The sequence below is a fragment of the Pleurodeles waltl genome, chromosome 11 (assembly GCF_031143425.1).
Source record: "Pleurodeles waltl isolate 20211129_DDA chromosome 11, aPleWal1.hap1.20221129, whole genome shotgun sequence".
NCBI classification, from domain to species: Eukaryota; Metazoa; Chordata; class Amphibia; order Caudata; family Salamandridae; genus Pleurodeles; species Pleurodeles waltl.
Window position 1 is genome coordinate 440,176,979 of NC_090450.1, and position 23,374 is coordinate 440,200,352.

The 23,374-nt window shown below is 43.9% G+C and overlaps 1 protein-coding gene across 2 annotated transcripts in view; it reads right to left on the reverse strand.

Annotated features, from left to right (window-relative positions):
• The window catches only part of ERLIN2 (ER lipid raft associated 2), a 307,636-nt gene that overhangs the window by 212,788 nt on the left and 71,474 nt on the right, over positions 1 to 23,374 (reverse strand). For both annotated transcript variants that reach the window (XM_069213801.1, XM_069213802.1), the window contains exon 5: positions 20,134 to 20,195. In XM_069213801.1, coding sequence (XP_069069902.1) covers positions 20,134 to 20,195 — 62 coding nt within the window. The remainder of the gene's footprint in view (positions 1 to 20,133; positions 20,196 to 23,374) is intronic.

Genomic DNA, 23,374 nt, shown 5'->3' on the forward strand with positions numbered 1-23,374 from the left:
CCTCTCTTAGCCCAACGTTGTTCAACATCTACATGGCCCCCCCCCTCGCACAACTGGCCCGTCAACACAACCTCAGCATCATCTCCTACGCCGACGACACCCAGCTCGTCCTCTCCCCGACCAAAGATCCGCTCACCGCCAAAACCAACCTCCATGAGGGACTAAAATCCATCGCCGAGTGGATGAGCAACAGCCGCCTGAAGCTCAACTCCGACAAGACGGAAGTCCTCATCCTCGGACGCACCCACTCGGCCTGGAACGACTCCTGGTGGCCCACCGCCCTCGGACCCCCACCCACCCCAGCCAGCCATGCACGAAACCTCGGCTTCGTCCTCGACTCCGCTCTCACCATGTCCAAACAGATCAACGCCGTCTCCTCTTCTTGTTTCAACACCCTCCGCATGCTCCCCAGGATCTTCAAGTGGATTCCAACAGGAACCAGGAAGACGATGACTCAAGCCCTCGTCAGTAGCAGACTTGACTACGGCAACGCACTCTACACAGGCATCCCAACGAAAGACATCAAACGACTCCAACGCATCCAGAACGCATCCGCCCGCCTGATCCTCGACATACCCCGCCGATGTCACATCTCCCCTCACCTGAAGGACCTCCACTGGCTCCCCGTGGAAAAAAGGATCACCTTCAAACTCCTCACCCACGCACACAAGGCACTACACAACACCGGACCCACCTACCTGAACACCAGACAACTTCTACGTCCCCACACGTCAACTATGCTCTGCCAACCTCGCCCTCGCCATCGTCCCCCGAATCCAGCGCAAGACTTCTGGCGGCAGATCCTTCTCCTTCCTCGCCGCCAAGACCTGGAACTCTCTCCCCACCTCACTACGCCAGACCCAGGACCTCCTCACCTTCAGGAGACTCCTCAAGACATGGCTCTTCAAACGCTAGCAGCACCCCCCCCCTCTCCCCAGCACCTCGAAACCCTGTCGGGTACACAGCAGAACACACAACTCTAAACTTGATCAGGCAAATGGAGCCCCTAGAAGAAAAGTCATTTGAAAAATCCTCACTGACAAACTATCCTTTGGTTTATAACCCACCTAAAGCAAAAGAATCAGAAAGCTTTGAAAGAAACTTCAGTATAAAAACTTTACGAAGCATGGTTAAGAGACTTGTTCAAACTTTATATCACAGCCAGTCTGTGAAGTGCTATTCAATTAACAGGATATGTGCATGAAAACCAGTGGTCTTGGCCTATTCTCAGTCATGGAACCAAATAACATGTAACAATATAAAATATAAAAAGCTTTAAGGTTCAATCAGAGCTGAAGCTGTACGTATGTACCCGTATGTTAATGTATCAGAGATGAATGAAAGCATTTTTTTATTTTAAAGACGTTGGGTTTTATGGAAGTCTAACTACTCTGTGTAACTAAAAATGGGCAACTATTACTATGAAGTATGCTTATAAATGATAATATGCTGGACTGTAAATGGAAGAGTTCCAACACCTGGGCATTTCAATGGAAGTGTTCCAGCACCTATGAGGGCAAGAGTAATAATTGCAAGCTGCACCCCTCACACCAATGAGGCAGCGAGTGATAAACAAAAAGGTAAAGATCTTCAGGAAAATGAAAACATTATTATGTACTACCTACCGTCCACAAGAATGCCAAGCCCTACTAATATTCTTAACACAAAAATGTAAATCTATGAGTGCACAGCAAATAAGCACTGATTATTCCCATTCTTCCCATTCCTCATATTACAGACTTCCACTTTCGTACACAGAGCTTTGAGACTGAAATAAGGCACAAAGCACCACAAACTTGCCTAAAATGATTCCCTGCATAACCTTCTGGATACCCACTTTCAAGGACATAAAACTCTTAAGCACAGAGACACTCTCTCTAATGAGAAATCCCAGGTATTTAACACCATATATTCACTATTCTCATAGCCTCTCCCCAAATGAAAACTACACACCTAATATCATACAAAATCTACAGTATCCCAATTACTGAAACAGAATTAACCAGTAAACTCCAAAAATGAGGTGAAAATTACAACTACTCGGACTGTATGTTTCAGGTCCATAAAGAAAGCAGAGACAGCAACGCACAGCACACACAACTGACAGGATATTTTTAGCATTCCTGAGTAGGACCACACACCAGTGTAGCCCTGGCACTTCTCCTGCCTATGGCACATAGAAGCAAACTCAGATGTCAGAAACTTCAACAACAACTAGATCCCACCCATCACAGTTTGAAGGAAAATTATTTTCTAGATGGGAGTATGTAGGAAGTTGGCTCTGTATGCACTATTTCAAAGTAAGGAATAGTATGCACAGAGTCCAAGGGTTCCCCTTAGAGGTAAGATAGTGGCAAAAAGAGATAATACTAATGCTCTATTTTGTGGTAGTGTGGTCGAGCAGTAGGCTTATCCAAGGAGTAGTGTTAAGCATTTGTTGTACATACACATAGACAATAAATGAGGTACACACACTCGGAGACAAATCCAGCCAATAGGTTTTTGTATAGAAAAATATCTTTTCTTAGTTTATTTTAAGAACCATAGGTTCAAATTCTACATGTAATATCTCATTCGAAAGGTATTGCAGGTAAGTACTTTAGGAACTTCAAATCATCAAAATTGCATGTATACTTTTCAAGTTATTCACAAATAGCTGTTTTAAAAGTGGACACTTAGTGCAATTTTCACAGTTCCTAGGGGAGGTAAGTATTTGTTAGGTTAACCAGGTAAGTAAGACACTTACAGGGCTTAGTTCTTGGTCCAAGGTAGCCCACCGTTGGGGGTTCAGAGCAACCCCAAAGTCACCACACCAGCAGCTCAGGGCCGGTCAGGTGCAGAGTTCAAAGTGGTGCCCAAAACACATAGGCTAGAATGGAGAGAAGGGGGTGCCCCGGTTCCGGTCTGCTTGCAGGTAAGTACCCGCGTCTTCGGAGGGCAGACCAGGGGGGTTTTGTAGGGCAACGGGGGGGACACAAGTCCACACAGAAATTTCACCCTCAGCAGCGCGGGGGCGGCCGGGTGCAGTGTAGAAACAGGCGTCGGGTTCGCAATGTTAGTCTATGAGAGATCTCGGGATCTCTTCAGCGCTGCAGGCAGGCAAGGGGGGGGGTTCCTCGGGGAAACCTCCACTTGGGCAAGGGAGAGGGACTCCTGGGGGTCACTTCTCCAGTGAAAGTCCGGTCCTTCAGGTCCTGGGGGCTGCGGGTGCAGGGTCTCTCCCAGGCGTCGGGACTTTGGATTCAAAGAGTCGCGGTCAGGGGAAGCCTCGGGATTCCCTCTGCAGGCGGCGCTGTGGGAACTCAGGGGGGACAGGTTTTGGTACTCACAGTATCAGAGTAGTCCTGGGGTCCCTCCTGAGGTGTTGGATCGCCACCAGCCGAGTCGGGGTCGCCGGGTGCAGTGTTGCAAGTCTCACGCTTCTTGCGGGGAGCTTGCAGGGTTCTTTAAAGCTGCTGGAAACAAAGTTGCAGCTTTTCTTGGAGCAGGTCCGCTGTCCTCGGGAGTTTCTTGTCTTTTCGAAGCAGGGGCAGTCCTCAGAGGATGTCGAGGTCGCTGGTCCCTTTGGAAGGCGTCGCTGGAGCAGGATCTTTGGAAGGCAGGAGACAGGCCGGTGAGTTTCTGGAGCCAAGGCAGTTGTCGTCTTCTGGTCTTCCTCTGCAGGGGTTTTCAGCTAGGCAGTCCTTCTTCTTGTAGTTGCAGGAATCTAATTTTCTAGGGTTCAGGGTAGCCCTTAAATACTAAATTTAAGGGCGTGTTTAGGTCTGGGGGGTTAGTAGCCAATGGCTACTAGCCCTGAGGGTGGGTACACCCTCTTTGTGCCTCCTCCCAAGGGGAGGGGGTCACAATCCTAACCCTATTGGGGGAATCCTCCATATGCAAGATGGAGGATTTCTAAAAGTTAGAGTCACTTCAGCTCAGGACACCTTAGGGGCTGTCCTGACTGGCCAGTGACTCCTCCTTGTTTTTCTCATTATTTTCTCCGGCCTTGCCGCCAAAAGTGGGGCCTGGCCGGAGGGGGCGGGCAACTCCACTAGCTGGAGTGTCCTGCTGGGTTGGCACAAAGGAGGTGAGCCTTTGAGGCTCACCGCCAGGTGTGACAATTCCTGCCTGGGGGAGGTGTTAGCATCTCCACCCAGTGCAGGCTTTGTTACTGGCCTCAGAGTGACAAAGGCACTCTCCCCATGGGGCCAGCAACATGTCTCGGTTTGTGGCAGGCTGCTAAAACTAGTCAGCCTACACAGATAGTCGGTTAAGTTTCAGGGGGCACCTCTAAGGTGCCCTCTGGGGTGTATTTTATAATAAAATGTACACTGGCATCAGTGTGCATTTATTGTGCTGAGAAGTTTGATACCAAACTTCCCAGTTTTCAGTGTAGCCATTATGGTGCTGTGGAGTTCGTGTTTGACAGACTCCCAGACCATATACTCTTATGGCTACCCTGCACTTACAATGTCTAAGGTTTTGTTTAGACACTGTAGGGGTACCATGCTCATGCACTGGTACCCTCACCTATGGTATAGTGCACCCTGCCTTAGGGCTGTAAGGCCTGCTAGAGGGGTGGCTTACCTATACTGCATAGGCAGTGAGAGGCTGGCATGGCACCCTGAGGGGAGTGCCATGTCGACTTACTCGTTTTGTCCTCACTAGCACACACAAGCTGGCAAGCAGTGTGTCTGTGCTGAGTGAGAGGTCTCCAGGGTGGCATAAGACATGCTGCAGCCCTCAGAGACCTTCCTTGGCATCAGGGCCCTTGGTACTAGAAGTACCAGTTACAAGGGACTTATCTGGATGCCAGGGTCTGCCAATTGTGGATACAAAAGTACAGGTTAGGGAAAGAACACTGGTGCTGGGGCCTGGTTAGCAGGCCTCAGCACACTTTCAATTGTAAACATAGCATCAGCAAAGGCAAAAAGTCAGGGGGCAACCATGCCAAGGAGGCATTTCCTTACAGAGTAAAACAGTGGTTCGGGGATTTGATTGTGAAAAGGTAAACCAGATCACAAGCACTTGATCTAGATGTTCAGATGAGCTCCAACATGGATGCAGAAAGTATAACAAATGGCTACACTAAATGAGTCACACAAATCCCCAATCCAAATAAAGATGTTAGTAAAGATTAGTAAAGGTATTCCCCTCCAAAATACAAACACCAGGTGAAGCTGACCATGGCATATGTGGACAAGAGAAATATATTCTATCCCATTTCTCCAAAAATCATGAGTATACCAAGAGTAAAAACTAGGCATTTAACCTGTTGTTCCAAATGAAAAATTAAGACCGCACCAAGTCTACCTTACAAGTACTCCCGCGGAGCACAGAATAGAATTTTAAATTCTCCACACCCCGAACAAGGCCTTCTTGACAGCATACAAGATAGTCTACCCTTACCCATTGACGAGCAACATCAGGTCAGCCCATACTCAAACAAAATCCACCAAGCTAAATTCTCATTGCTTACAACAGAGGCAGTCACAAAAATCAACCAAATTGTTGGCTCTTTAGTACAGATATCATTAAGTCTTCCTAAAATTAAGATTATTTCTGCGATATTGATTTGAAGATGATTTCAATTCCTCAGTTTACTCTTGTATCTGAGAAATAGTGAACGGAAAGTAAGATCGAATTTCACTTCTTATTTAAAGATAGAGATTTAGCTCCAGTTTAAAGTTCAAGTTTGGGGATTAGAGTTACTTTCTTGGAAAACAAAAAGGAGACAACCATCCGCAAAGCTAATAGGTCTGAGCTTGGTAACTGCTACTTTAGTCATTGATTAATTTTTAATGCAAAACGTCGCAAAGTTTTATTCCCCTCGATTATTAATTAATTTTTTTTTTACTTTTGACTACCAAGAATTTGGACCTTTACTGTGAGACTGTCACACCACCAGAGCCTTTCGGAAGACAAGGACTGACAGTGATAACCAACAGTATCTGCCTTACCCTAGCTGCCTGCATCTGCCTTATCTTGTAAGAGATTCTGGTCTGCTTACACATGAACATGTGAGCACTCATGTGTGCATATATGCGAGGGCTGTGCTTGTGAGACTACAGTCTAGTTTAGCCTAGATCTGCGTACAGGTAGCCTGTCACAGAAGAGACCCTTCAGGGATCGGAGCTGACCTGGTGCAGGCTCTATAATGTGAGTGGGCAGTCGTAGTGTCGGTCTGTAGTGTCTACTGAAAGGTCGTGTGCTCCCTGCCTTTCACCTTAGGGCAGACTGAGCTACTGCAGTTTCACCATACGAAGACCTTTAAATAGCAGTCAGGTATAAATTTTTGGTGCAAACATGTACACCACGAGTTGATTCATTGTCACTTTTGTGAGAACTGTATACCTTAAGGCACTTTATGAAATGTCATTATGCCAAGTTACTTGCTCTGCTGACCAGCAGGAGGATCAACAGCCTTCCCACACAAAAGAGCTATTAATAGCGCTTGGCCCTCTTCTGGGAACAGGAGGGGAGGGGTGGGAATCTACATATTTTAGTTAACTTCTCACACTTTATCTGGCTTTGGCAAGCCAAAGCTCAAAACACAAGCACACATTTCAGACATCTGTAGCCAAACATAGGAGGGGCTCCCCTTCAAAGTTTTGGTGGGAAGGAATCAGGCAGGGGTGTTAGCTGGGGGCACAGCTAAGACTCCAAAGGGGAAAGTCTTTATACAGACCACTTAAATGTGCCATTTTTAAATGTCCCAGACTGCTGTGGGGAAGTTATGGGGCAGGGGTGCATTGATGCGGCTGGGTAGAGGTACCTACCTTCTAGAACTTTCCATACCCACTTAAATACCCTGCACAAGAGAGACACATTTGATAAGACAATGAATCTGGGAAGGACAATGGTGAGAGAATGCCCAGCTAGAAGGAGAATCCACATACCCCACTAAAAAGATGGACTGAAGCACTTCGTCCCAGCTGGTGCCCAGGGCACCGCCAGGTATCTCCAGGGTTAGTGGCAATGCCCCCTAATATTCCCTTAGCAACAGTTTGAGCAATAGACTTGCACGGGGACCCTGGAAGGTTCCCCTGGGACTTCTGAGGAATGGCCCTTGATTCTGCTGAATCACATTGCCCTTTAAGTATGCAGAAAACTGTGGGACCTGGGGAGTGCAGCAAGGAGAGTGGTCTGTATTTGGCTGTGAAAGATGCACATCCAGTAGGAGAGAGCATCAGAAGGCTAGAGATAGGAGAGGTCCAGCAAGAGAGCAGGAAAAATCAAGCTATTCAACAGAAGTCCAACTTACACATCAGGGGGCCTGAAGAAATAATCCTGAGGCCTAAAGCTGGTACCCAGAACCAAAACTGAAGTTGTGTCCCCAAGAAGACTGAGCGGAGAACAGAGTGAGTAAGGATCCCCTACCATCACTAGAAATTCTCCTGGGAAGGGCCAAGTTCGCAGGGATGGATGCAATCTTCCTGAAATTACTAATCAATGGGGGCAATTTGTGGACTCGGGACCCCCATGCCCCGGGGCCCTATGTAAAGAATACAGCCTTGGGGGACTCCAAGTCCACGGGACATGAACAGTCGAGCAAGGTTAAAGGTGTCAAACCTGTCTACCTTGCCTATGGATTATTGTATCCAAAAGACAAAGTTTAAACAGACAAGGACGACTAAAAAAAAAGGATAAAGAATGGAAAGCAAAAAGCTTTCGCAAATGTGCAGATGTGTACATGAGAGCAGGAAAAATATGTCCACTCCCTGTGTAAGAGAGCTAATGCTGAAAAGGACTCCTACTACCCTATGCTGCATGCTTTGGCTGGCAGTGGTAAAATGTGAATGGCTTTTGGATAAACCAGGCATAACTAAAGCCTTACTATGCATGAATATGTGCATATTTTTCATTTATGAATATTATTATTATTACATGAGGCAGGTGAGAGCTCAAAAATAATATCTGGCTGGCTATTATTTTTTCTGGTTTCTCCAGCACCTCATTAAAACCACGAATAAAGACAAATTAGCTCTCTGGAATTCAGGGTTTTGGTACCATGCTTGCATGCTGCACATTGCTGAACTGTGTTTTATCTAACCAAAATCATTGAAAGCATCTGAAACAACTTCAAAAGAAATATTCTGCTTCCCGGGTGTGGAATTCCTATTGCCCTATGCCTGGGACATATTGTTTGGGGTCAAGAGCAACAAACGTTCATGTTTATTTTGTCCTTGGGACAAGTAGGCTCAACCTTCTGCAGCACAAACCCCTTGGCTGCCAGTTTACAGAGAAGGGAATGCCTGCAGTTGAGGTAATGTGTGCCCAAGTTAATGGTGTTCGAACTTTTATTTATGGTTTATTAATCAAAAGCCTTTATTATAAGGGTGAGAGCTGCAAACACGTTTTAAGGTTACTCTGCACCACCGTCAGGGGTTCCAGTTAGAAAAAATAAACTTTTCAAACATGTGTGTTTACTTTAACAATATGAGGCTAAGTATAATGATCCCAAAACGCTCTCTGAATAAATGCAAATATTTGCAGAGGCTTGTAATCAAGAGTGATGATTCTTTTCTTTCAAAATAAAGGGCAAGATTTACAAGGTGCTAGCGCCTCCTTGCACCACACTAGCATTTTTTTTTTTTTATTACGCTAATGTGGCTCAAGGAGGCAATTTTCACCGTTCCATATTTACAAAGTGCAACAATGCATGCATTGCACCACTTTGCGACCCCTTGTGCCACATTATGTCTGCGTCAGGCATAATGTGTGCAAGGGGGTCCTTCCGGCGTTAGGAGGCCTGCAAAAATATCAGTGAAATCTACAGGATTCCACTGCGCCATGTTTGGCTTCATTTTTGAAGCCTGCTCAAAGCAGGTGTTAAAGTGGCGCACCCATTTTAATCAATTGGCCTTCTTGCACTTTGCTGCACAAGCGTTAAACTCTTGGAGGCTAGTGCAGCAAAGCTCGACAATAACGTCACAACTTTTGATGCTACTGGCCTAACGTGCGCCGTGGTGCACTGTATTGTAAGTGTGGCACACCCGTGGTGTTGTTAAGTGAGGTAGGAATGGCGCAAGAAAACAGGTACATTGGTACTGATGTGCCAGTTTCATATAAATACGTCCCAAAATGTTCAGAAAAAAAAATGGAGTAGAAAAACAAACATTTCGCTACTATGAAATTTAAGTGCTATTTCTTTGAAGCGTCATTTAGTAAAATGCGTTGATGTATGCTAGTATTTCCCAAAAAATATTCCTAAAAGAAAATCAAGGTAAACAATTTTCAACAAGATTAAGGGAAGCATGAAAATAAACAAACGCTGGCAAAGTCAACTGATCCTGCATGTGTTGTGTCTTTTGGTTTTGTCGATGAGTTTCTCGCTGTGACATGGTTTTTGCAACACTTTATTGTTGTGGGAGCTGCCAGGCCCGCACCATTGTAACAAATATTGACAAAAAGCACAAAAAATGCTTTTGGTCTCAAAGCACACACTGCCACCAGTGGTGTAACAAAGGCTCTGCAGCCCCTGCGGTGCGGGGACCCCTCCAGACGGGGCCCCCTCAGCACAGCACCTGCCCTGAGTGAGTCTGGAGGGGGAGGCCTCCTAGTGTTCTTTGCAGGGGCGTCCCCTCCAGTTTAGTTACACCACTGATTGCCAAAGTAGTTCCTGGAACTGAACAAAACTACCTTTGGTGCCAATACGCTCCTTGCAGAGCAGCAGAATGCGATCACTCACAGTAAAGCCAGCCGATATACAGATGGAGAAATATCATTTTAATAAAAACAAAATGTCTTGGTTATCGACAAACCTAATTAGGGACCCAATCCTTAAAGAATGTCACATAAGCACACTCATGGTATATCTCTTTGAATTAGTGGCTTTCATGAATTCACAAGAATTTGTAGAAGCAGACCAGAAAAATCGTACTCCTAGAAAATATTTGTGAACTGTATTTTAGCACAAGCAAACCTGTGTAGATTTACTTGAGGGAAAAACTGTTGAGCGTTTACAACTTAGCTTTCCCTTCAACCACTTTTTTCCCAATCCTGGAAGGACTTTTACTTCTGCCATTGTCAGGAGTAAATTTCCAACCTTTCTACGTATGGGAAAAAATTTGAGAAAATCCTTAAAACATGCAAGTTAGTAGGTTTCCAGGCTCAAAGGCATTACAGCCCTGGAACTATTGCTTACTGCTTCCTCAAGTCCCAGTATGTAGATCTGTGGAACAGTGGCAAAATAAGGAAACTGCTATAGTAGGGATTGAAATTGCAAGTATTCAAGCCCTGCTATAGTATTAGCCGAGGGATGATAGGAGAGGCTATTATCGGAGCTCTTACATAATGAGATTGCTGCAATAATTTGTCGCCACACTACATGGCACCAAAGGGACAAGTAGATTTGTTTGTTTTTTTCTAACAAGACAAGAAGAGTTAAGAAGCAGCCTGTCCCATGTACAAGTAGATATTTTAATAAATTCCACACCCATGTGCTTCACAACACTGTAAGCCAGTGTTTACCAAACTTTGGGCCACAAGTCATCTTTTGGTGGTCCTGGAAAGATGAGCAATAAATGAGGGTGCCTTTATATTATCTTGTCACATTTATCAGTGCGTCAAAGACAAAGGTCAAAAGTCAGGCAGGGTCATGTGACAAATTGCTGGTTATTTTAACAAGAAGACTGGTGTTTACTTTTCTTTCTCCGACTGCAATGTGAGAGGAGTTTTTAAAAAGAATTATGTGAATCTTTGTTGGATACAGGGAGTGTGAAAGAAATGGATGGACGATGTCATTTTTATGTGATTCACAACAAAGCGTAAATACCTGTAAATGGACTATATGCATTCAGCAGCTAGGAAAGCAAAAATCAAGCAAATTTTTTTTTTTTTTTTTTTTTACTCTGACCTGTGCTGGAAACAGATTTCAATAAGATAAAAAAAAAAATTAAAAAAAAACTCAAGGCACAGCACTGAGATGCACAAAATGATAAATATTAAACAGAAACCTAATTAGTGCACATTATTTTTGTGGTATACAATTTTATAAGTAAACCTGTATGGCTGAGCAAATTTAGTGGTTATTTCAATGGAAAATGTGCGGTCTATAAATGACAATGCGTTACCACCCAATGCTTTAGTTACATGGAGAAGGAAAAAAAAGAAAGGGGGGGGGGCATTGGGAAAATCGCACTCCACGTGCCCACTAAAGGTAGGAGGGGCTCGAACATTTGCCATTCTCAAAATTATGTAGTAGTTTTAAAAAGGTATGTGAAGCACTACTGTAAACCTTTGTGACTGATGTTGAAATAGAGATGTTCAGTTCAGTTCTCCATGTAGATAGTTTGAAACCGCCAATTAAAAGAAATGTAAACAGCAGAGGGTTATAACTCAGGACTCTGAGCTGTGCAATCATTTCTAAAAGAACAAATAATATATTTCCTTTCTTCATACTTTGCAAATTGAATCATATTGTTTGCACCAGGTCTTTAAATCCTGCTTTAACCATAACTTCTACAATGGAAGTGAAACAAGCATTATAAACAATCTTATGGCACCTGCACAGAACACAACCACCACATTCACAAGCTTTTAGCTGATCATCGGAGAACACTATCCTGCAAGAGTCAACTGTGAGACAGGCGGTGTCCACCCTGACGCAGAGCGATGCACAACCCTAAATTTTACAATCTCACATACTTTTTAAAGATATTGTACAAAGACTGGTGCTGCCATTATGTGTTATTGAGAGCACGGATTCCTATGGAAAGCCAATTACATGCAAGTAAAGTTGTGGAAGGCACATTGATACAATATTTCATGGGCGAGGAACATTTCTCGCATCTTATTCTGCTGAAGTTAAACCATCCTCCAAAGCGATGCTAATATTATTAACAAGCCCACTAATGTATACTTTTGTTTTAATTAACGTACCCCTTTATTCATCCATGTCCTCCATCATTCACCAATCAATACACACCCATTCAGCAAGCATTTAGTCAGATGTTCACACAGCCATCTGTCTGTGCACTCACCCTCTCATCCATCCACCCAACCAGCTACCTGTACACTCACCCACTCAATGTCGCACAGTAGAAACTAAGCCTGTTCCATTACGCTGCTTTCTTCACTGACCTAGCTTCACCACATTACTTCACCTCCACACTGCCTCTGACCCTTCATTCACTCATTCATGTACATATCTTACCAACCAACCAATCAATCAATTCAACATCCACTTTTTGCATCTACCTCTATGCATGAACCCACTCTTCCATCATGCAGTTCCCCATTCTTATTCATTCACCCACTGAATTAGTCTTGTAATCATCGGCACACACCTCAACATATACAATTAAGAGCACATTTAAAAAAAGATTACAAAATGCCCGTTATATCTGCTTTCATGTGGTCAATATGTTTGGGTTGACAGTAGCAAATAAAACGTTTCCATTTTGCAGCATTCCAGGCTCTAGTTGTGGGTCTACGGGCTTCCCCGAGAATGTCCATACATTCCACAGGCAAATGCTAAGTAACCAAACTCTATGACCTCAGGAGCCATATCGCAAGGTTGAGCGACTTGGGGTTTGGATGTCTGATGTGTCCTTGATTTTGAGTGAGAAGGTCTGGCCTGTTGGGGAGCTTCTTATGGGTGACTACTGAGAGGTATAGAAGTGTGGTGAACCATGGCTGACGGCCCAAGTGGGAGTTACAAGGATCATGGTGGGACATTTGCTAGTTCCTCCCAACCAGAAATGGATTGAGAAGGAGAGGTGGAAAAGCGTAAGCAAATATCCCTGACCAGTTTATCCATACAGTGTTACCCTTGGATAGAGCGTGTGGATACCTGAAGGCAAAGCTTTAGCATTTCACATTTTCTGCTGTGGTGAAAAGGTCTAGCGGAGGAGTGCCCCACTTTGTAAAGTATGGTTGAAGGGCTTGTGGGTGGAGTTCCCACTCATGGACTTGTTGCTGCATCCTGCTGAGCAGGTCTGCTAAATCATTGTCCATCCCTGGGAGATACTCTGTCACTAGATGAATGTGGTGGTTGAGGGCTCATCTCCATATTGTCTGAGAGAGTTGGGACGAACATGTCCTCCCCCCTGTTTCTGCAGATAATATATGGCTGTCAATTTGTCTGTGCAGAGTAAACTACCTTGTGAGACAGGTGATGAAGAATAGTTTTTAGGGCTAGAAACACGGTCTGTAGCTCTAGCTAATTAATGAGTAGTGGTTGGTGAATGGCATCCCAGAGGCCCTGTACTGTGAGGTTGTGAAGGCGAGCGTCCAGCCTGTCAGTGATGCATCTGTGGTCAGAATAACCTGAGGCACAGTGTTCCACTACTGCAGACGGCTGAGAGTATGGCAGTCTAACACTAGATCCTCCAGGTGACACTGACAGACCACTGACAAGACAGCTACTGCTGTAGGGGGATATATGTGTAGTCTGGCATGGGGAAGGATGGTAATACAAGACATCATCCCTGAGAGTTGCATAATGGCCCCGACCGTGTAAATATGATTCCCCTGAAAATGAGGAAGAAGAGACTGAAAACTCTGGACACAGGCCAGGTTGGGGTATGCCAACCCCAACTCCGCATTCAGGATGGCCCCTAGCTGTACCTGAAGAGGCTGAAGGTGGGTCTTGGAGAAATTCAGACTGAAACCCATTGCGTGAAGGAGATCCACTGTCAACTGGATGCAATGTTGACACTGTTGTAATGTGCTGGCTTTGATCAGCAGTTTAGATAGGGGAGCATGTGGATGTTCTGACTTCTGAGGTGTGCAGCAAATACTGTTAAACACATTGTGAAGACCCTGGGAGTGCTGGTGACCACCAGAAGGCAGGCCCACGAACTTGTTTGCCTGCAATGATGAACCTTAGGTATTTACAGTGTGCAGCATAGACGGAAATATGAAAATAGGTTTCCTTCAGATCTAGAGCGGCCATCAAGTCACCCTGCTGTAGAAGTGGAATAATGTCCTCTAAGGGTAACCGTGTTAAAGTGTTCGGACAGGATGTACTTGTTTATTGGTCTGAGGTTTAGAATAGGCCTGAGAGAGCCGTACGTTTTGGGAATCAGGGAGTATACTCCTATCGCTTGATGTTGCAGTGGAAGGTGCTCTATTGCCTCTTAAAGAATAAGGGATTGGGCTTCTTGAGAAGGGTGAGGTGTTCCTGAGATATAGCGGTGAGTGCGAGGGGGAATATTGGGAGGAGCGTTGATGAGCTCCAGACAATAACCATGATGGATAATGGAGAGGACCCATTGGTCCGTGGTAATGTTGACCCATTGTGAATGAAAGTGTTGAAGACTTCCCCCAACAGGTGTTGAATGAGCGGAGTACAGATGAAGGTAGTCACTGCTTTGCAGTGGAGGAAGAGCCATGGGAGGCAGAGCTCTTACATTGTCCCTTATAGGTGTTACCTCTATAGGAGCTTCTTTAGAAGCCCCTGGAGTAGGTGGTTTGAGCCTGTCTAGTGTGTGATGTAGATGCCATAGATGAGGTGGTTTTGAAGGAGCCTCTAAAGCTGGGGCGACGAAAATGGCCTCTTGGTGTGGTGGATTGGAGGGCAACTATAGCTTTTTGCTGTGTCCGTGTCCTTTTTTAGCTTTTCAAGGGTAGTATCCCTTGAGGCCAAAAAAGATGCTCCTTATCTAAGGGCATGTTGAGGACCGCTTGCTGAACCTCTGCTTTGAGTCCCTAACAGTACAGCCAAGCGTGCCTTCAGAGAAGGGCACTGGTGTTGCTGTATCAGCGGCATCCAGGGCACAGTGAACAGAGTTATTTAAAACTGTCTGACCTTCAGCAACTATTTGTTGTCCTCTTTTCTGGTGCTCATCTGGTAAGAACTGAAGGTGCTCCTCCATTTCATCCCAGTGAGCCCAGTCGTATCTGGCCAACAAGCAGCGTGACAAAGCATGCCAGGGAGCACTGGTAGGAACTGAATATCCCTACGTGTAGAAATAAGGGTATTGGAAATGAAGTCCTATTCAATTGGGTCTCTATGTAATACTATTTTATGAAAGGCAGATGCTCAGGCTACTACTTTTTGGTATGAAGTATTGTCCTCTGGTGGTGAGGGGTGTGTGGGGTAGAGGTCTAGATCATTGGAGGCGAAAGGGACAGGATCATAAGTATCTCAAGGGTCCGAGTCGTGTGGTGGCCCACGTAAACCTCCTCCAGGAGATAAAGGGGAACCCTGAGGAGTATAATCTCCCAGAGTAGGAGAGGTGGAAGAATGAGTAGGGGAAGGAGGTGGAGGAGAAAAAGGAGGCGGAGGTGAGGTGGTGGAGAAGGCCTACGTGGTGGACTAGTTGTCTTCTCCTTGGTGGTCTTCTTCTGAGGTGGAGGAGTGTCCAAAGCTTCCTAGAAGGAAAGCTTCCTTTTTAAAAGTAAAGGTGGAGAAATAATAAAATGTCCTGTACCCTCCTGAATTTGGAGGCGGCACCGACGGGCTTCCATAGTCTTCACTATAGGCTCCACAAGAGAAGAGATAGCAGAAGACTGACTGGAGTCTCTCCGGTCCGATGGCCTCGGCTCTGTGTGTTTCGGCACCTAAGATTTTGGTTGGAGGCTGGAGGTGTTCAGCTCGGAGCTGAAGCTCGGATCGGGATGGAGATGCTGAGGACAGTGGCTTGGTCTTGCCAGTTTTCGGTGCAGGGCTGGAAGGTGGGGCAGCCAAAGTCACCTTTTGGTTCAGACCATGGCCTAGTGGCAGTGGCGGACAGACGACCTTGAGAAGGGGCCTTTTAAGGGTCTTGGGGTGGGCAAGAGGGGCCACATTACTCATGGGTTGCACCGAGGTGATCTAATGGCTTTCAATCGCAGACTGAATGTCGAAAGAGTCCTGAGCAGAAAGGGTCTTCTCCTCCTGCAGGGGCTTCCTTCCTTTGTGTGCTCCTCCCCTAAGATTTCCAGGGTGCCATCCAGAGTCTTGTGCGCCTTTTCCAATCAACGTGCTCTACGGTACCAAAGCATTTTCTTCAATCTGAAAGATTTGCAGGCATCACAGGTAGCCTCTTGATGATCAAGGAAGAGGCAGAGATTACACACCAGATGTTGGTCGGTGTGTGGCAATTTTGAGTGGCACGGAGGGCAGAAGCGGAATGGAGTCTGTTCCACCAGGTTGACATGTCCATCGGTGCCTCGTGGAAGAAAGGTCAGAATTGGGCACGGTCGGTGCCTGAACTGAAAATTCGAAGCTCGCCCTAAGGTGGAAGAAGCATGACTGACAAACAATACAATACAATACAATACAAAAAGGGTATGAAAGAGGAACGATTTCAAACCGGAGCGATTCAAAAGTCAGTGCGAAGACACATCTGAATTCGATGGTGGAGAGAAAATAGTCTAACAAAGGAGTCGATGCCATTGACCATTATCTCCGAGAGGAGGAGTCACGCGATCATGTGACTCAGAACATTTCTTCAAAGAAAAAGAACTTGCACCACTCCTGACCCAACATTAGATGGCAGGAGTATGCAGAGCATGTGTATCTACAGCCACACATACCATGGAACAAAAATAATACCTGGTGCCTAGTTTGCTTTCTGACCCGAGGGGTATAGGAAGGGGCGAGAGATTGTCTGCCCCTCAGGGGGCAGAAAGACTGAATTTCCTCCAAAAAGTCGGGGGGAGAGCAAAAGCCCTTGGTCAAGGCGCCACTCCCCCCACCTAGGTGTCTACTGGAGTGGATCCCTGCTTGGGTATTGCCCTCCTGCGGAGAACCCCAAGTAGGGATCCACTAGAGAAGGGTCCCATTGGAAAGGGGAGACTCTTCCCCTTTCCAAAGATACCTCTTCTGTCTGCCTAGGCGCGAGCACCTAGGCAGTGAGCCGATCAGCTCATTTCACTTTCGTTTTCTGTGAAATGACATCAGCTAACCTTGCGCTTTGATCATCATTGCCCTGAAAGCAAAGAAGCAGCCTCGGGAGATGGGGAATCTCTTCCCCAGCTCCCGAGGCGGTTTTCTTGAGCAGGAAATTTCTCTGGTGCGGGCACCAGAGGTATTTCCTGTGCCGAGTGAGGTGATGGCTGTGAGCCGTCCTACGCACAGGTGCATTGCAGCATGGGAAGGTTCCTCAGCCATCCCACACACAGAAGTTCATCTAATTCAAGCAGTAGAAGACTACAAGACAGTAAGTCAAAAGGATGCTAAAAAGGCTATGCTCCAGGGGATTATCAAACATAAGAAAAGGAAGCAAGGCACTGAATACCAATCAATGATAAGCAATTGCAGGCACAAAGCCCACTGTAGGTTTTCGATACAGCATACAAAAGGCTTTTACTTACAGGCAGCTAAAACCTCTCTGGAGAGTCCCCTCAACTAAGCAGTGGAAGATAAAACTAACCCAACCAGAACAATCGCTGTAAAATCCAGGGCTCATTTAGGTAAAATATCAAAATAGGAGCGGGGAAGTGAGATAAACAAAGCCACCCAATCATAAACAGAGGACTAATTTATAGTTCAACCTACATATAATGGAAAAAACAGGCCCAGCCACCAGGCAGCTAAAGCAGTCTGCAGTACAGACTTAAAATGGGGAGTTTGTCTTTAGTAGGTACTCAGAAACATCATGTGGTGTCTGAGGTGCAAGGGACAGCTGTAAATTCTGGTTAAATGACTGCCTAGTTTGACTGCCAAGTTTCCTGGGCCCCAGCAAACTGACCTGCCTACAGATGTTCTAGGTGTACAGGTAAAATGGCCTAGGGCCCTAAACTATGAATTATCTGCCACCAATGCTTATTCTGCCATAACCAGTTGGGGGGGGGGGGGAGGGGAGGGTGTTATAGGTATAGCATACGTCCAACAAAGTCTAGACCTTCCCAGCAATAACAGAATAAATAGAGTAGGGCACTTACAATGGGATTGAAGATGTGGAAATCCTGGACAGAAAGGGTATGGGGCTTTCAGGATTCATCAAATAGAGGCATAATAAAAATGAGGGTATTTCATTCCAATAGAGGCTTTACAAACATGCAAATGTAATAAGAGAGATTAAATAAGATGATTTCAAATTTATTCAAGTGACGTTAATTAGAATACAGCTAGAGACTGAAGTCAGATTAGAATTAGTGAACTGGGCATTTTTTTGCCCTAGAGAGAAAGACTTAAGAGACAGGAGGCCAGAAAAGGAGTACATCAAGGGAGTAAATCAAGGGGAAAAGGTCCATTAAAGCTCAGAGTGCCAAGCCACCACATAGAAAAGACCAGAGAAGGCCACTGTATGTGGAAGAGGGGGGAAGAAAGGAGGAGTGAAACCCCAAGACAAAGTTAGTCAATCTCAAGAGTAAGAAAGAAAATGTGTAGGTCAACAGAAAAAAAGCAGAATCAGGAGTGCTCATTAGATGTTAAGGAAGAAAGTGTGAAAACACAAATGTTAGACAGGAGGGGTCTATATAAGCAGTCTGACATGACTGAGCTGTGGCCTAAAAAAATAAATTTTAAAAGAAATACATCCCAAGGAAGGGAAATCAATCCAGACGCAATCAGAGTTCAGAAATACTGTTATAAATGGATAAGATGGTTGGGTAATGCAGTGGAACAACTGTTTCCAGAGGTTTTGGCAAATCCCTCACTAAAATGCTCCAGTTCTATACATTAACACACCCACCACATTCCAACCCCGCTCACCTACTCTGTTTCGTATTTTTCTAACTGAAATCATTCCAAAAATAAAATCCACCAGTCTATCCTGTGCACCATGTGACTCTTGCTTTCTTATTAAATTATATATTAAACCTCATATGTTTACTGTCCGCTATATTCAATTATTCCATCAGATATGACAGCTAGGCAACGTGCATCAAATACGGTAGTTTTACCCATCAAAAAAAAAAAAAAAGTTTCCATATATTCATAACTTTTACTAAAAGTAAACTCCGCTTTCACAAATATTCAATTTTATCAATCAAACCCATTGCAATCACCTGACTATCACCCTTGCACCTCCTTTGACACTTTTGATCCTCCTACACTACTATGCTCTCATCTCACAAGGCCCCTGAAGCACAGCTAACAAATGGCTTTCCTATTACATTTCTAGACACTATTTCGTAGTCACTTGGCCTCAAGTCATTAGGACGTGTTCCGTAAAATTAGATTCTTGGCTGTCTCCTTTTTTTCACTCCTCTAGAATATTGTTTCCTCATTCAAATTCTTGTATAGCCTTTGTGCTAACATCACTCAAATATGTTTACTTTTCCTTCGCTTACACCATTCATTATGATAAACTCCTCCAAGACGGAGATCTCCTAATTTCCACTTCATCAGATCCAATTTCTCCAAATGACAAGCTACTGAATCTCTCCCCCGCCAAACCCTAACCAACAACAAGGTAAAATGTGCCTGTGGGTCAGAAACTCTGGGGGCTTTCTTCAATCCGTTCATGAAAAATAAATAATTTTTAGAACAATACAGCACAATACCAAAAGCATAATGTGCATATGGCCACTTCACATCAATTCTCAGCAGGTGGACTACTGCAAAAGTTTACTGGTGGCCCACACCTTCTTTGAAGCACTCAATAAGGCCCTAAAGGTGCCCTCTAGAACTCTGTATATTCTACTCAGGCATACACTCACATCATCCAGTAACCAAGCTGGCTAGCTTTCCATTAAAGCAGAGTTGCACATCAATAAAGCCTGTAAGCCCTGAATGGCATCACTCTCAACTACCTGTACTACAGAACGACTCAGAATGTAAAATCTACTTAACAAAATCTCATGGTCACAATACAACAACCTTATGTTGGTCCTTTCACTGTCTAGGCCCTGTTCACTGGGACATGTTACCACTTATACAATCAGGCAACCTTTTCTTCAGGAGTTCAAATAAATTTGAAAGATAATCTACAGTACCTTGCACTGCCTCGGTACTCACACTACTTCTTAAAGGCATATTTCAAGCTAGTATGTTCCAGGACATATCAAAATGCAATTATTTTAGATGGGTTTGACTTCAAAGATAAATTTACACCTGCGTTAGTTAATCCATAACCAAATGTTCCGATTTTATGTTAATCAACTCACTGTAACTATTCTATGTATATTCACTGTTGCTTTTATAAAATGTTTTACTTTAAAATTATATTATTGGTAAGAAATAAATACTTAATCCGCAAGACTAATGTTCAGGTGGTAACAATAACCGATACACTTGGGGAGAAGAGGAAGTTGTTATTTATAACTGCTTACCAGCCCCAGCATTCAAGAAGTTTACCACTTCAATTCTGTCAAAGTAGATCATGACACCTCCACTAGTAAAGAGGAGAGAGAAAAGTAATTAATATACGAGTGAGTAGGACTTAGATGCATATGTAGCAATCAATTTTTATCTTAATTATTACATTTCAAGTAGGAAAATATGCCGTCATAAAATAGAGAAAAGCCATCATATAGTACATGCTCAAAAGTGTGAACAGTGAACAATCAATGTGACTGCAGATCGTTACTCAGAGTAATATACAGAATGTTTCCACAAAATCCAAAGCTAGTTCTGACAAAGTCCTTCAGGTAGTGACGACAAACACCTGGGGGGTCTGTATTAGTCAAAAAGGGTATCCACCATAGTTGCAGACATTAAATCATTAACACTGCTGTTCCTCTACAGGCACAAAGTCGCCTGTTATTCATTTATTTTTTTTAAACATTATTTTGCAGTTCATTCTGAAATTCAAATTTTAGATATTTCCACCAGTTCCTGCAGAACAAGTCTTGGAGGAAGAGATTTATTTTCATATTAACTATGTTCCTTGCAATAGCACCATTCCTCTTCACACACTACTTAACACAGCAGACTGCATTCAAGAATGTGATAATACAATCATTGGCATTCAAACATTCTCTTCATTCAGCATAACAAGAAAGCTGTTCAAATTATCCTCTTCTTAAAAACTATTCTACTCCAACAAGTAATCATGGAGCCTATGTGATAAAGTTTTAAGATGTGAGATAGCAATTATGAATTGAGCAGCGTTAAAAAAATTTTTTAAAAAAAATCCACTAGTGGCTTGTGGATCGAAAATCTTAACTGTTTCGCCCAACAAGAAGGATCAGCCATGTTCCTCAGATCTGACAGTTGCCAGAATTTTGCACTTGATAAGTGATTTATTTCTGTTCACTTGTGGGTACAAAGCTGTAATGTTAGCTGGGGTTCAACATCCTGTTACACATGGCAAAGTATAGCTGCCAAAACTCAAGCCTGCCTCCACAGAAACCATGCACAATGAATGACATTGAAAGAAAAGCAATGCTAGGACTGCCAAAACTTCCTTCTTGATTATGTAACACAATATTAACATCCTACCTTAGACATTAGCTTGGAGGTGATGATAATTCAGGGAGGAGGTTCTGAGAAACGGAGAATTTGCCTGCTTCATAATTAGCCTGAGGCTTTTCTGATGTCTGCCCCTCCGTCTCCCCCAAGCTCCCGGTCCCCGACACCCATGTGGTGTGGAATACTAAATGTATATTAAGAGTAGGAAAAAAAAAAAAAAGCAGAGGAAGGAAACACAGGGGCATTTAAATTGGTGCTTAATGCAGAGACAAAACAGCCTACAAAGCACCGTTCTGGAAGTAAATGCCAACCTGCCAGTGCATTTTCTTGCTGCCTAAAAGCCGTCCAGTTTCGCAATGTCAAAAGGAGGACGAATTACATGGTATCAGATTTGGCAGTGCTAATCTTACTTTCCGCCAAGGGGAACCATGCTGTGTAAACATGGTGTAGGCCAGGGCCAAAGAATTCAAATGTCCGCAGTGAAGGGGTTTCTTCATTGAGGGGATGAAAGCACAGAGCAATGATCACGTCCATGCTCTCTGCTGCAGTATGCTCTAGTGCACTGGATTTCATGGGGATCTTGTGGTAGGCTAGTGCCTTTTGCAAGGCCATTAGTTATGGATGGGTTATGTCAGTCACAGGTCAGGCACACTGAGGCATAGATTTATATACATAACACTTAGCCAACACAATGGGTTTTCAGATGTGTCATTCTGTCACAAGTATCCTTATTGACCTATAGTCAGAATACTGAAAATTCTTCCTAACTGTATTGCGAATACCAGAGTGTGACAGATCTGTTAAGTTTAAAAATTATTTTACATGCAGGAGACCAGTCAGAAAATACATTAAAATTGTTGCCACTTATAGCAGCTGAAAAGTGATTGGTACATCACAGGGTTTGTCACCAAGTATGTGTAGTAATATGCTGCTTGTAAACTGAAATTATTTTTCTTGAATGTATTTGTGTAGCAGCGCATAGTGCCATTTTGCAGCTTCACTGCGCTCTTATACAGTGCAGACTGTAAATTACAAATATAGACTGCAATTAGGAACATGTTGTGTTGATGGTAAAGGAACACCAGTGTACAAAGAGTAGTCATGGATTATATTTAGTTATTAAAGTTCATTTTCATTGTGAACGACTCTCCTTGAGGCTTTGCTGCACTGTACAATAGCTCCACATCAATATTATAGCTCCGAAAACTGCTCCACTTCCACTGTTCCAAGAGTCTGAGAGTTCACTACCTAGAGATGCTCTACCTGGAATATGTAAGTTACAGCGCCTAAGATGAAACACACAGGAGATACAGAAACTCGAGGGGAGCTAGAGTTCACTTTCTGATCGTTGCTTTATCAGTTTACCTCATAATTCCTGAGAGTGGCCACTAAGACTGCAGACATGGTCATTGTTCACTGTGTGCAAAGGCCTTTCTACCCTTCACCATATGTTTCTGTGCAAGCAGCTATTTTGCTATTAAAACGTTTCCGGGCCACTGTAAGTAAGAATCAGCAGTGTATGTACTCAGCACAGAGAGAGAGTGTAGGACTTGAACAAGTTGGATTAAGAAAAACGGACTGAGGCTGCAACACAGTACTGTTTGCTCCCCATGGTGATCTTCCATGTGTCTGACTCTGAGCACACCAGAGAATGGAAATCGAGTAGAAAAATACGTACAAATGGCGATGTCCCAAGAGAACACAATTTATCAAAAGAGGATGGTCAGGATTAAAAGACATGTAACTAGTTCCATAGATTTAAGCTTACCCACAAGACCCCAAGTGGAGAATCAGGGGATCTGATGGCACAGCTGGAAGAGATATGGTGTGTTTGTATGTCAATATACAATTTCAAATATATGGTGCAACTATAATATGAGCAAAATATCGAAGACCAAAATATTGAGAATGTAAGTGCGTGTGGATAATAAATTTCTATTCTAAACTCCACATCTGCATACCTTGAAGAATATATATATATATATATATATTCAAAAATGAATCAAGGTACATTTACATGGCATTACATAAAATAATCCTTTATTTACCTATATATTCTTACCTTGTATATATTTTTGTGCTTGATATTTGTCAACAAAATGATGACAAAACGTATTTTTTTTTTTTAATGATAGCTAGGTGGAATATACAAAGGATTGG